This window comes from Salvia hispanica, chromosome 2 (genome assembly GCF_023119035.1).
Source record: "Salvia hispanica cultivar TCC Black 2014 chromosome 2, UniMelb_Shisp_WGS_1.0, whole genome shotgun sequence".
NCBI classification, from domain to species: Eukaryota; Viridiplantae; Streptophyta; class Magnoliopsida; order Lamiales; family Lamiaceae; genus Salvia; species Salvia hispanica.
This window is the reverse complement of record NC_062966.1, coordinates 21619198-21631074: the sequence shown is the minus strand read 5'-3', so window position 1 is coordinate 21631074 and position 11877 is coordinate 21619198. Positions and strand designations below refer to the sequence as shown.

At 36.6% G+C, this 11877-nt stretch overlaps 3 protein-coding genes across 16 annotated transcripts; 1 reads left to right on the top strand and 2 right to left on the bottom strand.

The window, feature by feature from the left end:
• Positions 1-224: 224 nt before the first annotated feature.
• LOC125206471 (peptidyl serine alpha-galactosyltransferase-like) lies at positions 225-1315 on the bottom strand. The gene is made up of 3 exons (XM_048105722.1): positions 879-1315; positions 309-478; positions 225-256 (listed from the first exon to the last, which is right to left on the bottom strand). Exons 1-3 carry the CDS (start codon positions 1175-1177, stop codon positions 225-227), a joined length of 501 nt encoding a protein of 166 aa, XP_047961679.1. The 5' UTR covers positions 1178-1315.
• Positions 1316-3121: 1806 nt separating this feature from the next.
• On the bottom strand, positions 3122-5667 carry LOC125204357. 14 transcript variants are annotated; one of them, XR_007173548.1, is made up of 5 exons: positions 5486-5667; positions 4303-4410; positions 4048-4112; positions 3776-3927; positions 3122-3411 (listed from the first exon to the last, which is right to left on the bottom strand). XR_007173548.1 is itself a non-coding variant. In XM_048102995.1 (5 exons), the coding sequence occupies exons 1-4, from the start codon at positions 5576-5578 to the stop codon at positions 3809-3811; spliced, it is 414 nt and encodes a 137-aa protein (XP_047958952.1). In that variant the 5' UTR covers positions 5579-5666; the 3' UTR covers positions 3122-3411; positions 3776-3808. The 14 variants fall into 14 exon arrangements, 8 of the variants coding, with proteins under 8 accessions (XP_047958952.1, XP_047958951.1, XP_047958950.1 ...); XR_007173547.1 differs by having other exon boundaries at positions 3122-3408; XR_007173545.1 differs by having other exon boundaries at positions 4053-4112.
• A 4029-nt stretch (positions 5668-9696) lies between these two features.
• Positions 9697-11877, top strand: LOC125207802 (LON peptidase N-terminal domain and RING finger protein 3-like). Its single transcript, XM_048107302.1, has 5 exons — positions 9697-10040; positions 10615-10858; positions 10946-10995; positions 11086-11160; positions 11253-11877. The coding sequence occupies exons 1-5, from the start codon at positions 9778-9780 to the stop codon at positions 11719-11721; spliced, it is 1101 nt and encodes a 366-aa protein (XP_047963259.1). The 5' UTR covers positions 9697-9777; the 3' UTR covers positions 11722-11877.

The following is an 11877-nucleotide window of genomic DNA, read 5'->3' as shown; positions in this document are numbered from 1 at the left end:
ACAGAGACCTATAAAAAATTACAAACACTTTCATGACCAAGAGAGGGAAATATTGCCCTCCTAAGTGCAAATTTGACATTCGTACGTACGTACAATGAACTAATATGAGTGAATCAGTGAAGTTGCATGGAAGACTTAGATTAAAATAGATATACTCTAGTTCCTACATCAAATCAGAATTCAAATCGAGATATCAGATGCGTAATACTCAAACCTCTCAAAACTCACACGTTCCTAGCTACTCTTACTATGTCCTCTAATAAAAGAGAAGCATGAAGTTCATTATTAAAAGGAGCAACCAAAATTACCCATAATATGCAGCAACTGGCCTGCCTTTCTAGCACCAAGCTCCCATGGTAAGATTGGACCTCGAACAACCATATCAGCATCCAATATAACCACCCAATCAACATTTTCTGCTTCTTTGCTATGTTTAAGCCAGTGGACAACACCAGCTGGTTTATTAATCGCCGGATACCTGCCATTAAAGCCGAGTAGTAGAAGTCAACAGCCGCAATGCAGAAAAAAAGTGTAATCTTTTACAAATTTCCTCCCCCTCTCTCTCTGTAGCTACTCCCACACTTACAAAATCAGATTTCTTGATTCCATCAACAAAAAAATGAAATCCACTAACTTATTAAACACCACAAAGAGGAAGCAATAAAAAGAAACAAAATCCCACTTCTCAATATCAAGAATCCAATCCCAAATCCTAACCTAAGCAATAAATACATAGTAGTACTATAAATCTTACAACTACAACAACAATAGACATAGATTGCAAGCTGGTGGAGAAATCAAACTCATGATCACAGACAAGATGGCATTTTTCAAACTCCAATTAAAAGGGCCCAATTTGGAAAGTAAAGTAAACTCACCAATCACCAGTCTTGGGGTGCAAGCTCATGGAAGGGACCTCAAAGGTGGGAGCCAAGTCCATGCCCTTATAATTCTTCCTCTCTTGCTCGGTGCAGCTCAGCAGCCGGGTGATCGGGCCGGGCTGCCCGGCCTTGCGGAAGCTGTGCATGAGCCCCACCGTCTGCCAATCGAAGTAGTTCTGGCACTCCACCGAGAAAAGCGTGTGAACTCTGTACGGCGCAGTCCCAGCCACCGCCGCCGCAGCTCCGCCTCCGACCAGCGCCGCGACCAACACACACAGAAATCTCAGCACTGACATCGTCGCATAGCCAGAATCGAAATGGGCTTTCTATAAAAGGATCTGAAATGTGATTCTTTGCCAAAGTCAGCTCTCTCTTTCACATTTTTTCTGCGTATAATTAATTGGCGAAATTAAATTTCGACGAATTTTGTAATGCTCTGATTGTCCAGAATTATTTGAAGAATTATGTATAAATTATGTTTGTAATCTTGTTTTGCTGACAGAGTGTGATGAAGAAGTGGAACATTATTCTCGTTGACTATCGAAACGACAGCGTTTTCCTATTAAATCATCTACCTAACCTTTTCCTTTTTTAATAGAGTGAACTACATATTTAGTTCACATGTCTGATGTATGGTCGATCGAATCTTGGAGTGACTTGTTTTAAAAAATGCACGACACTTTTACATATGGGTATAATATTGCAAGTCCTTTTCCACTTTTTACGTCTTTTATGCCCTTTTCATCCTCCCTTTAAGTCTTTACAATATTTCTATCATTACTTTTCAAATTGGGATATTGACTGCATGCTTTAAGATAGTGTGTTGATATATTTTGGTGTAGAATTCAAAGTCACTGCATAGAGTTTTGTCCTCACAAAATAAGGCATAGCTTCCATCCTTCTTCAACATTCCTTGTCTAACATTCTCACTCTCACTCTCACCACTTTCTTGAATCGAGAGACAATATCTAAATCAGACTTTGTTGCCACACCAACACTTTTCGTAGTTAAATCTGACCACTGCAACCAATTTTTCGATATTTGACAAGTTCATCGTGGTTCACATTGAAGAAGACGACGACAAACACAACACTAATTACTTTCAAACAAATAAGAAAAACGGGGGAAGGGCGCACAAAGAGAGAAATGAGATGTGAATTTTAGAAAAGAAGAAAAGATGTTTAGATATATCAATATTTGTGTGAATTATGAAATATGGAAAGATTGAAATGCCCTTAGTGGCATTTTGGAAAAAAAATGAGGGTGGGAAGGACATGAAAGACCATAAAAAGTGAAAAAGGACTTAAATGATATTATCTCATATACGTAGAGGTGTCACATGATTTTTGAAATATAGATACCTCCAGCGTTCGATCGTTATAACGTAGGGACTAATTTTATAGTTCCCTCTTTTTAATAAAGAGAATCAACAATGTTTTTTCATCAATTAAATCATCTAACTTAGTTAATCATGATTTTCTCTTACTTTACGCAAATTACCAACTTACACTATTAATAATATCTCAATAACATTCCTACTTCAAAACTTTTATTCTAATTTTAAAACAGTCATCTATTCCACTAACGTAATCGTTGATGTAAAAATAATGCGTATAGTTAGTTAGTAAGAAATTTTAACAAATCGAGAAATTGTAAAGTCTCATTAATGAAGTACTTGGGTCTTCTTCTATAATAAGGTCATAGCAGAGCCAACATTTAAAATCAATTATGGAATACAATTTTTTCCGTCAACATTTATGAGATCTGAAATTCTAAAAATTGTGCCCACAGCTGGATTCTTGTGATAAAGTCATAAAGGCAAGGGACCACGACCAATAGAATACTAATTCGAGGAAAGGGAAAATATTATTTGAATATTAGTAAGTGATCATTAATCTTTTATATACTCTTTTATGAGGATTTTTTCTGGATGAGTGTATTCTTTTCTTGTCATGTATTTTGTTTCACTTTAAATATACTTTTGTTGAATGATAAAAATAATGTACTACTACAACATTTCACCTCACAATTTAATACTTACTGTATGATCTTATTAATGTGTATCGATATGCTTCTTATGGTAGTGCTAAGTGTGTTGTCACGTGCTAATATGCTATCCTACGAGTAGCCAAAACAACCTTCATGTATTTTAATGTAGGTGGTCCAATTCATAGTTATTCAATGTCTAATCTAAGTAAAGCCTCCAAATTGAACTTAACAACAATCTATTTGAGGGGAAATGAGAAAAAAAATTGTCATTGCCAAAGATTATGGAATTCTATGTTTTCAAAAATCTTGAGGGCAACATCTCAGATTCTTAGCTATTTAGCAGTGTCATATTATTTGGTAGTCTACAGATAACATAAATTTCATTTGGTACAAGATTGAAGAATGTAATCGGGCATAATGTAATCTACGTCACCTGCAGCAGATCAAGGATCTTGAATGAAGAATGACTCCGGACAATTCATCTTAATTGAAAAGAACGAACATCCTATCTCCCCACTCTCAAAGGGCCTCAGTCGATCTTCTCCTTCCAAAAAAACCAGCGTATAAACATAAAATCATGTTAAAGATGTACTACTATGTAACAAATGTTGTCATATAAAAGAAAAACTAAAACAAAAGAAACTGGATTGAGGAAACAGCAATAACTGGATGAGTTCCTTTTTTCAGTAAGACCATATTTCAATTCATCTTGCATAGACTTGCTTCGAAAAACTTAACGAATCAGCATAAAGTAATTCTGGAATTGAAAGAATGGATGAATGGACGAATGAAATACTAGCATTTTATCCAGATTATTCAAAAGAACATCATGTTCAAGAATGTGTCATGTGAATTATAATATGTCAGAGTAGATTTACAAAAATCATGCAGATTTGCCTCCTTACCAGCATTCAAACTGACACCTAGAAGTACACACTTCACTTCCTTGGTTTTGGGTCACGGCTAAGGCCGTGTTTCTTAATGGTTTCAAGGTAGTTTCTCATGAGCGAAAACTTGTTGCTACCAAGATAATAAAAATAATCCCATGTGAAGATCCCTGTTTTATGCAAGTCATCGAAAAGTAATCTACATCAATCAGAAACAACACTGCTATGAGTAATCTACATCGAAAAGTACTTGTCATAAATGGCATTTCCATATCGATGGAATATAGTACCTCACCCCATAGTTTCCCACAGGTTCTGCAGACATGATCCCAACATGACGCCTCCCGGCTATAACCTGATCAATGCTCAAGTTACTTTCTATTTGAAGGGAAAAGAAGCAGATGATCGTAGAGTTCCAATCTCATGCACCTATCATTGTTTTTTCACCACATCAAAGTTAATACACATACAAAGATCTGGCCCTTCCACTCCAAGTCATCTAACCATCATATGAGTCTTTGTATTTTTAAGCATTTTCTAGTTACCTTTTCTCCTCCGACTGATCTGATCTTACTATCAACTGCAGGGCTATATACTCGCAAATATTCAGCCGACAGATTATATGCACTGCCATCATCAAATTCGACCTCCACCTGAGAGAATGTTCACACAACAAAGCAAAAAAAATGATGAGATTATTCACACGAGTCACGACACAGTAAAAGTTGAATCCTACTCCCTCCGTCCCAAGGCAGTTGAGTCGTATTCCTTTTTTAGTTGTCCAAAGGTAGTTGAGTCATTTCATTTTTTGGCAAAAACTTGTCTTTTCTCATGCTTTCCTCTCTCTTACTTTACTCTTTCCACTTTAACGTTTAACATGTCAATTTCTTAAATCTCGTGCTCAAAATATATGTCCCAACTACCTTGGGATGGAAGGAGTATAACACAAGAACTATGACTTGGATTCACTTTTGAGTTTTCTTTATCTAGCAAGTCCCGCAATTTCATTTCTCTAAATGCAATGGATACATGAACACCAATACACAGAATTGTCAGTATGCGTAAGCAAGTTTGAGACGTTTAGAATATGATACACCGGAAATCAGAACAGGAGACCTAGACAAGCTGATAAAATTCATCTAGCTCCTAACATGCTTGTTAATTCCAGTGCTGCTATGTGTTGCTACCATGGATTGGAATCATGCTTCGTCCTCTTCAACAAAGCAACTACGAACAACAAAAGGTATTGCCCAGGTCAACCACAAGAAATGTGGCTGATGAAATTGCTCATCACATACAGTAATAAGTAGGGATTGATTTCCTTAGTTACTATGCAAATGCAAACATTCGAGTAGTTCAGTTCAGCCAAACCATTTCATAAACCACTATCCAATATAGATCGAATGAAACAATGTGGATGAGTTTCAAAAATTGTCCAAAAACATGTGCTTCTTGGTCCTTCAATTTGGCTAATACCATTGAGGCAGCACCTATAGCTACTTCAATTATGCCAAAATAATGAAACAATTCGACTACTGCAACAGGATTCAACTTCCTCATCACACATCCAATTGTACAGAATAAATTTAAAATCAATAATTGATTGGGGAAGCAAAGCAAAAACAAAGAATCAGCACAAATTAATCAAAACACTTTAGTTATTTACAACGTGTATCGACAAGGAATAGCTGGAAAATACAAAATAAAAGGTAAACAAAAATCGGTTACCGATTTAGGAGCGCGAAGAGAGATTCTGGTTAGGCGAGGGCTATTGACCGCCGTATGCACGCTCCGAATCGCACCGTCAACTGCTCTCATCATCCCTCCTCTCTCTCTCTCTGCTTGCTTTTACACTCAATTTGTTTTGAGACTCTGATGAGAGAGTATTTCTAATCCCCCAAATTGAAAACAAATGTATATTCATTTTAAAGAATTGTAAATTTCTAGAGTACGATGGTGAAATTATTAAAACGTAAATATTACATCCTTTTTATAGGTTTTTCATATCTTTTTTTTTTAAGTTTATAAATTTGTAAACATGTATTTTTTTATTTAATTAGGTTGAAAATAAAGGTAAAAACAAAGTTAGGACAATTTGGCGAAAAATAGAGGTTTTGCTGCTGTGTAGTAAGTTTGACCTGTTCGAATAAAATTGTTATGATAAATCCATCTAGGCAGAAAATACCCATATAAGTTGCCAAAAAAAAAAAAAAAAATCACATTTAAATAACAGAGTCCTGAGCAATTTTTGGTAGAAGTATTATTTTACACACGAAAATATTGACAAAACACTGTAGAAGATAGAGAATAGGGAGAAGAAGATTAGACACGTTTATCGGTCTTGCGTCACAATTGCAGTTAAAAAAAAAAAATTAAAGCAGTGCCGTGTCTCTCTCCTCAACCCATGGTCGACTGGCTGGCAACCAGCGATCGAATGGTCTTTCAATTGAATTCATGACAAGTTATTTTAAAAAATTGATCCGAATTGGAAGTTTTTCCCCCATGAAAACATTTTACTCCAAAGGGGGGTGGAATAAAAAAACCTTTATCAGAAAAACAAAGTGACTACTAACAAGTCATTCTCCATCACAAGGGTAATCCAAAAAACTCGGATCAGAAAATGGAAACGCCCCTAAAGTCATTTTCCATCCAAATGGTGGTGGAATCCAATAGAAACTCATGTGATCAGAAAATCAAAAATTTTCTACTAAAAATTTTCATCACAATGGTGGTAATCCAAAAACTCATTTATCCAATAAAAGTTTTCCCTTTAAAAATCATTTTCCACTCCAAGTGGTGGTGGAATCCAATAGAAAATCTGATCCGAAAATCAAAATTTTAAATACATAACAAGTCATTTATCCAAGTGGGGGGAATCCAAAAAACTCAGGGTCACGAATAATGGGAAATTTTTCCCCCGCAAAGTCATTTTTCCCCTCCCAAAAAGGGGGGTGGAACCAAAAACTCTGTGATCCGAAAAACAAAATAATACATAAAAATATTCTCCTCCAAATTGGGGGGAAACCAAAAGAAACTCATGTGATCCGAATAATGGAAGTTTGCCCGTAGAAGTCTTTTAACAAATGGTGGTGGAATCCAAAAAAAACTATGATCCGAAAATAAAATTTCATCAAAAAAGTCTTTCCCCCTAAAGTGGGGGTGGAATCCAAAAAAACTCGGGGTCCGAAAAAGGAAGTTTTCCCGCTTTCTTTTCCATACAAATGGTGGTGGAATCCAAAAGAAACTCGTGTCCGCAAAGATACCTAACAAATTTCTTAAAAAGTGGGGTTTGGGAAACCAAAGAAACTCAGGATCCGAATAAGGAAGTTTTTCCCTTTATTTTGTCATTTTAACAAATGGGGTGGGAAACCAAAAAATCTTTATCCCAAAATCAAAAAAGACTACATTACAAGTCAGTTTTATCAAGTTGGAGAACCAAAAAAACCAGCTCACAAATGATAGTAGTGGAAGCCTATGCTCAACAAATAACTTCTATATATTTACCTATATGCTTCACGAAAATTACACACAAATCCTCTCACAGTTATTGAGCCAACTCTCCCTAAAAAATGTCATTAAATTCTAATTTTGAAGCTTCCAATCTTCTTGAAGACAATGAATGGGAAGAAAAAATTTGTTGAACAAAATCAGCAACTCGATCAACTAATCGAGAATATAGTTATTTGGCCAACAACCCTATCTTCACAACCTACAACCCAGACGGTTAGAGCTAGAAGGAGATACATTGAAAGGAAACGCGAGAAGGGTCATGATACTATTTTCAAGCAGTACTTTGCTGAAGATCCAATCTTTCCTCCAGATTTTTCCGAACAAGGTATCGCATGCGAAAACCTTTGTTCGAAAAAATAATGAACAAGCTCGTCGAGACCGACAACTTTTTTGTGCAAAAGCGTGATGCTACTGGTCGGCTTGGTATGTCTGCCAGTTCAGAAATGTACAGCAGCGATGAGGGATGTTGGCCTACGGGACAGCGGCCGACTTACAGGACGAATATTTGAGAATGAGCATACAACTCATTCGCAAATCTCTCATCAAGTTCGTTGAAGGTGTAATTTCTTACTTCGGCGATGAGTACTTGTGAAAGCCCACCGAAGAAGACTTGGCAAGACTTCTGCATATTGGAGAACAACGTGGCTTTTCCAGGCATGTTGGGTAGTATTGACTGCATGCATTAGGAATGGAAAAATTGTCCCACTTCATGGGCTGGACAATATGCCGGAAGAAGCAGGGTTGAGCATATATCGGCGAAATTCGGCAATAACGATTGAATATCTAGTTTTCATCTTATGTATGAGCATCAATTATGTATTTTCAATTTCGTATTTCAATTATTGTAATTTATGTTTTTTTAAGTTTATCTTTATAATTTTTAGTTTGTCATTTATTGTGTTTTTTTTATAAATTTTACTTCCTCCGTCCACAAACAATAGATCAATTTTGTCATTTTGGGACGTCCACAAAAAATAGATCACTTTCTTAAAATGGAAAGTTTATCTCTCATACTTTTCCCACTTTTTCTTCTCTCTCTCATACTTTACTCACTTTTTCTCCATATCTCTCTTACTTTACCTATTTTTTCTCCCCCTCTCTCTTACTTTACCAATTCTATATTAAAACCCGTGACATACACAAAGTGATCTATCTTTTGTGGACGGAGGGAGTATTATACAATAATAAATATTTATGTAATAATATATTATTATTTAAAAAATGATATAAAAATAAATTTATAATAGCGTAGTTGGGCGGTCATTGATAAACCATGAAAATAGGTGTGGTTGGGTTGGATGAATACTGATGATGTGGAAGATGTTGTGGAGGAGATAGAAATGAATTAAATATTAAAAATTTGGATGGTTGGATTGAGTTGGATGGTTGCTGATAAACATGGTCTTAGCCATTCACCCTCCTTCATCTCGGCAGACGAACTACCGTCAGTGGCTAGTTCATTTTTACTCACAAAATTAAAAATGTATATATAGTTTTAATTTAGTGTAAATCTAAAAATAGATATTTTTTACTCAAAAACAAAAAATGAGATTGGTTTTAAAATATTATTAGAACAAATTATCTATCTCATTTTAGGTTTTAGTGTACCATTGGAGATTGTTTTAGCTTAGAATCATACCTGAAACATAAGCGAGAAAATTATTGATTGAATCTCGCCACCATTTCTTCATCACTGTAGACGACGAGATTTCCAATATCAACTTGGAAGCGTGAATCATTTCAGACAAAAGTCAAAAAGTACAGTGCGGGCTAGGGGTTGTTTCGAGGGCCATGCTGGTTCATTTATTGAACATCGAACCGTCTTCATTGCACTGATTTGACACCAATTCCGGTCAATTTGTGATAACCGAACGAGCTCTAAATGGATATTGTATTTAACATAGGATAGAAGTTATATTATTAATAGTTTAACGCGAAAGAACTTGTAATGTGTTAAACTAGCATTAATTTGAAGAACTAGCTATAGTTTAGTGTTCTTTAGAGTGAAAAATAAACTCAATCAATGTGTTGGGATTTTAAAACCGAATAGACCAATGTTATATGTAATATACTTTACCTGTGTGATTTCATCAATTTTTGTGATACATTCTTTTCCATTTATTTTGTAGTTTCTTAATTGCACCGTAATTTCAAAAAAACAATCAATTTCAGTTCAATTAAATTGATCCTTAAATAGTACTACTAGTATAAACAAAACCATTTTGTTGCAGTAATCATGTTTTTAGGAATAATAAAGAAACACTGTATGTTGGAGATAGTATTAAATAAAAATATTAACTCTGAAATGAATGACATGATAATTGCTAACTGGGGCAGTAGCGGTTCCAGGGGTTAAATCTGGCTTGACTAGAGTAGCCGTTATTGTAAAAATTTGAATTTGACTTACCCTTCAATCTTTATGACCGTTGTAGAGTACAACATTTTTCCTTACTTGCCCCAAAATCAACAGTATAATTCCGCAATATTGGAACCCTAAACTTCAGAAGAAGATGGTTGCTGAAGCGAATTCGAGCAGAAGCCCCGGAATCTCGGGAAATCCATCCAAAAAACGACAAGAAATCACAGAAAATGGCCAGAAAGATGAGAGTTTATTCAGTCCGGGGTTCCGATCAGTCGCCGCGATGGCTGGGTGGGACGAAGAGGCGCTGCTGCTCGCAAGCCTCATCGTCGAAGACACTCCCGATCGACAGTTCAAGCAGAAGAAGAGAATCGACTTGCAAAGTTTGAAAACCCCTCCGACAAATTCAAGAAGGTTGGATTTGGTCAAAGTTTAACACATCGAATTCCCCTTTTTTTTATTGTGTATGTGTTTGATTGTTTATATTTTTTCTGGAAATTACTAGTATAAGAAAAATCGACCTTTGCCTTTAGATTTTATAATTAGTATCTTCGATTATGGTTTTAGGAAATTTATTTTCGTTTATGTGCTGATCTTTAGCTGTATGTAGCCTAGTTGTATGCAATTTTGGGAGATTTAGAGCAAATCTATAGTCTTTGAGGTCTATGATTTTTCTAGTTCCTTCATCTTGTTTATTAAATTCGAATCTTGATTATTTATGTGAACAAGAGCTGGTTGAAGTGAAAAAATCTATTTTTATATCGAATCATAAGATTGCCCAATGTTGCTTCTGTGGAATTTATCTCCTATACATGGTTCTTATGTATCCTAGTGGCTTTGAATTTTGTGTTTTGTGGATGAGATTTCCATGTATGAAGTATGGAAGTAAAAGAAGCAATTGAATTGCATTTATGACTTTGTTATCGATGTTGATTCGTCTGTTACAGCATGTTTTGCTAAGTTACGTGTTTAAATTCGATGTATGTAGAAAACGGAGGGCTCAGAGACGAAGCCCTGCATCCATACCCGTTACTGTTCTTGATCTCGATGAAGATGAGTCAAAATCAACTAGTAAAGAGGGTGAATCAACTAGTAAAGATGTGACAGCCATTGCAGAAGTTGAAAAGCCTAGTAAGGCAGATGAGGAAGTGGATGCAAAGAGCAGTGGTGGTTCCAGCTCAACCCCTTCGATTCCATGCCTTGATCGCCTCCGGGAGGAGCTCTCTTGTGCTGTAAGAAAAGAGATAATTCATCCACATTCCTTTGCACTTATGCTGATGTTATGCAACTTACTGGTTGAAATATGTTTGAATTTGCAGATTTGCCTGGAGATATGTTATGAACCGAGTACCACGCCTTGTGGACACAGGTAAATTTTTTGAACTAGATGGATTGTCATGATTTATACACAACCTAAGCCATATCTCCTCAAGGTTTCTGTTCATGTTCTTTTTTGTAGTTTCTGTAAGAAATGCTTGAGCTCCGCGGCTGATAGATGCGGGAGGAAGTGCCCCAAATGCAGGCAGATCATTAGGTATGGTTATAAGCAACATAATAACAGGCTATTCGTGATCATCTAACTCGATTTTTCTTGACTTCACTAACATGTAACGCGAAAATTTGCAGCACGGGGAAGTACTGCAAAGTGAACACGGTACTGTGGAACACGGTGCAGCTGCTGTTCCCACAGGAGGTAGAGGCGAGGAAGGCAGCCGATGAGTCTGCCACAGAGGCCCTCGAGCAGCCTTGTCAATCTAGAACAAGGAGCCAACATACTAGGCAAAGCAGAGGTGTTGTGGAACTGCGTAGTCTTGAGTCGATTAACAATTCTGCGGAGAGGAGAAGAAACCGCGAACAACGCATCAGAAACCGGGCTCAGTCGAGTAGAGGAGATGCTGCAAGAACAGAGCTGCCGGGCCAGGACAGGGATGCTGCTTTGGCCCTGAGGCTGCAGAGGGAAGAATTTATGGAGGCTTTCACGGGACCCGACGACCCGAGGAGGGGCTCACTTGCACCTGCAACTGCGAGAGCTAACTTGAGGGCTATGGCATCGAGGGCCATTAACATTCGGATGAGCAGAGGACGAAGAGACTAAAACAAAAAAGGAATTACATGTGTTTTTTTTAAATGTTGCTTTGGTATTCACTATTCACTTTGTGAATCTCCAACATACAAATTTAACCCTACTGCTTATGGTGTTGGTCAGAATGATTTGGATGTATGTGTATATTTTAGGGAATTTTACTATTTA

Bases quoted from the DNA above. Each gene is read 5' to 3' on its own strand.
- LOC125206471 (XM_048105722.1), bottom strand. From the start codon at position 1,177: ATGTCAGTGCTGAGATTTCTGTGTGTGTTGGTCGCGGCGCTGGTCGGA. The intron at 479-878 runs GTGAGTTTACTT...CTTTAATGGCAG, and splicing joins CACCCCAAGACTGGTGATTG to GTATCCGGCGATTAATAAAC. The intron at 257-308 runs GTAATTTTGGTT...CTCTTTTATTAG, and splicing joins CCAGTTGCTGCATATTATGG to AGGACATAGTAAGAGTAGCT.
- LOC125204357 (XM_048102995.1), bottom strand. From the start codon at position 5,578: ATGATGAGAGCAGTTGACGGTGCGATTCGGAGCGTGCATACGGCGGTC. The intron at 4,411-5,485 runs GTAACCGATTTT...ACATTCTCTCAG, and splicing joins CTCTTCGCGCTCCTAAATCG to GTGGAGGTCGAATTTGATGA. The intron at 3,957-4,047 runs GTACTATATTCC...TGATTGATGTAG, and splicing joins GTGGGAAACTATGGGGTGAG to ATTACTTTTCGATGACTTGC.
- LOC125207802 (XM_048107302.1), top strand. From the start codon at position 9,778: ATGGTTGCTGAAGCGAATTCGAGCAGAAGCCCCGGAATCTCGGGAAAT. The intron at 10,996-11,085 runs GTAAATTTTTTG...TCTTTTTTGTAG, and splicing joins ACCACGCCTTGTGGACACAG to TTTCTGTAAGAAATGCTTGA. The intron at 11,161-11,252 runs GTATGGTTATAA...GAAAATTTGCAG, and splicing joins AAATGCAGGCAGATCATTAG to CACGGGGAAGTACTGCAAAG.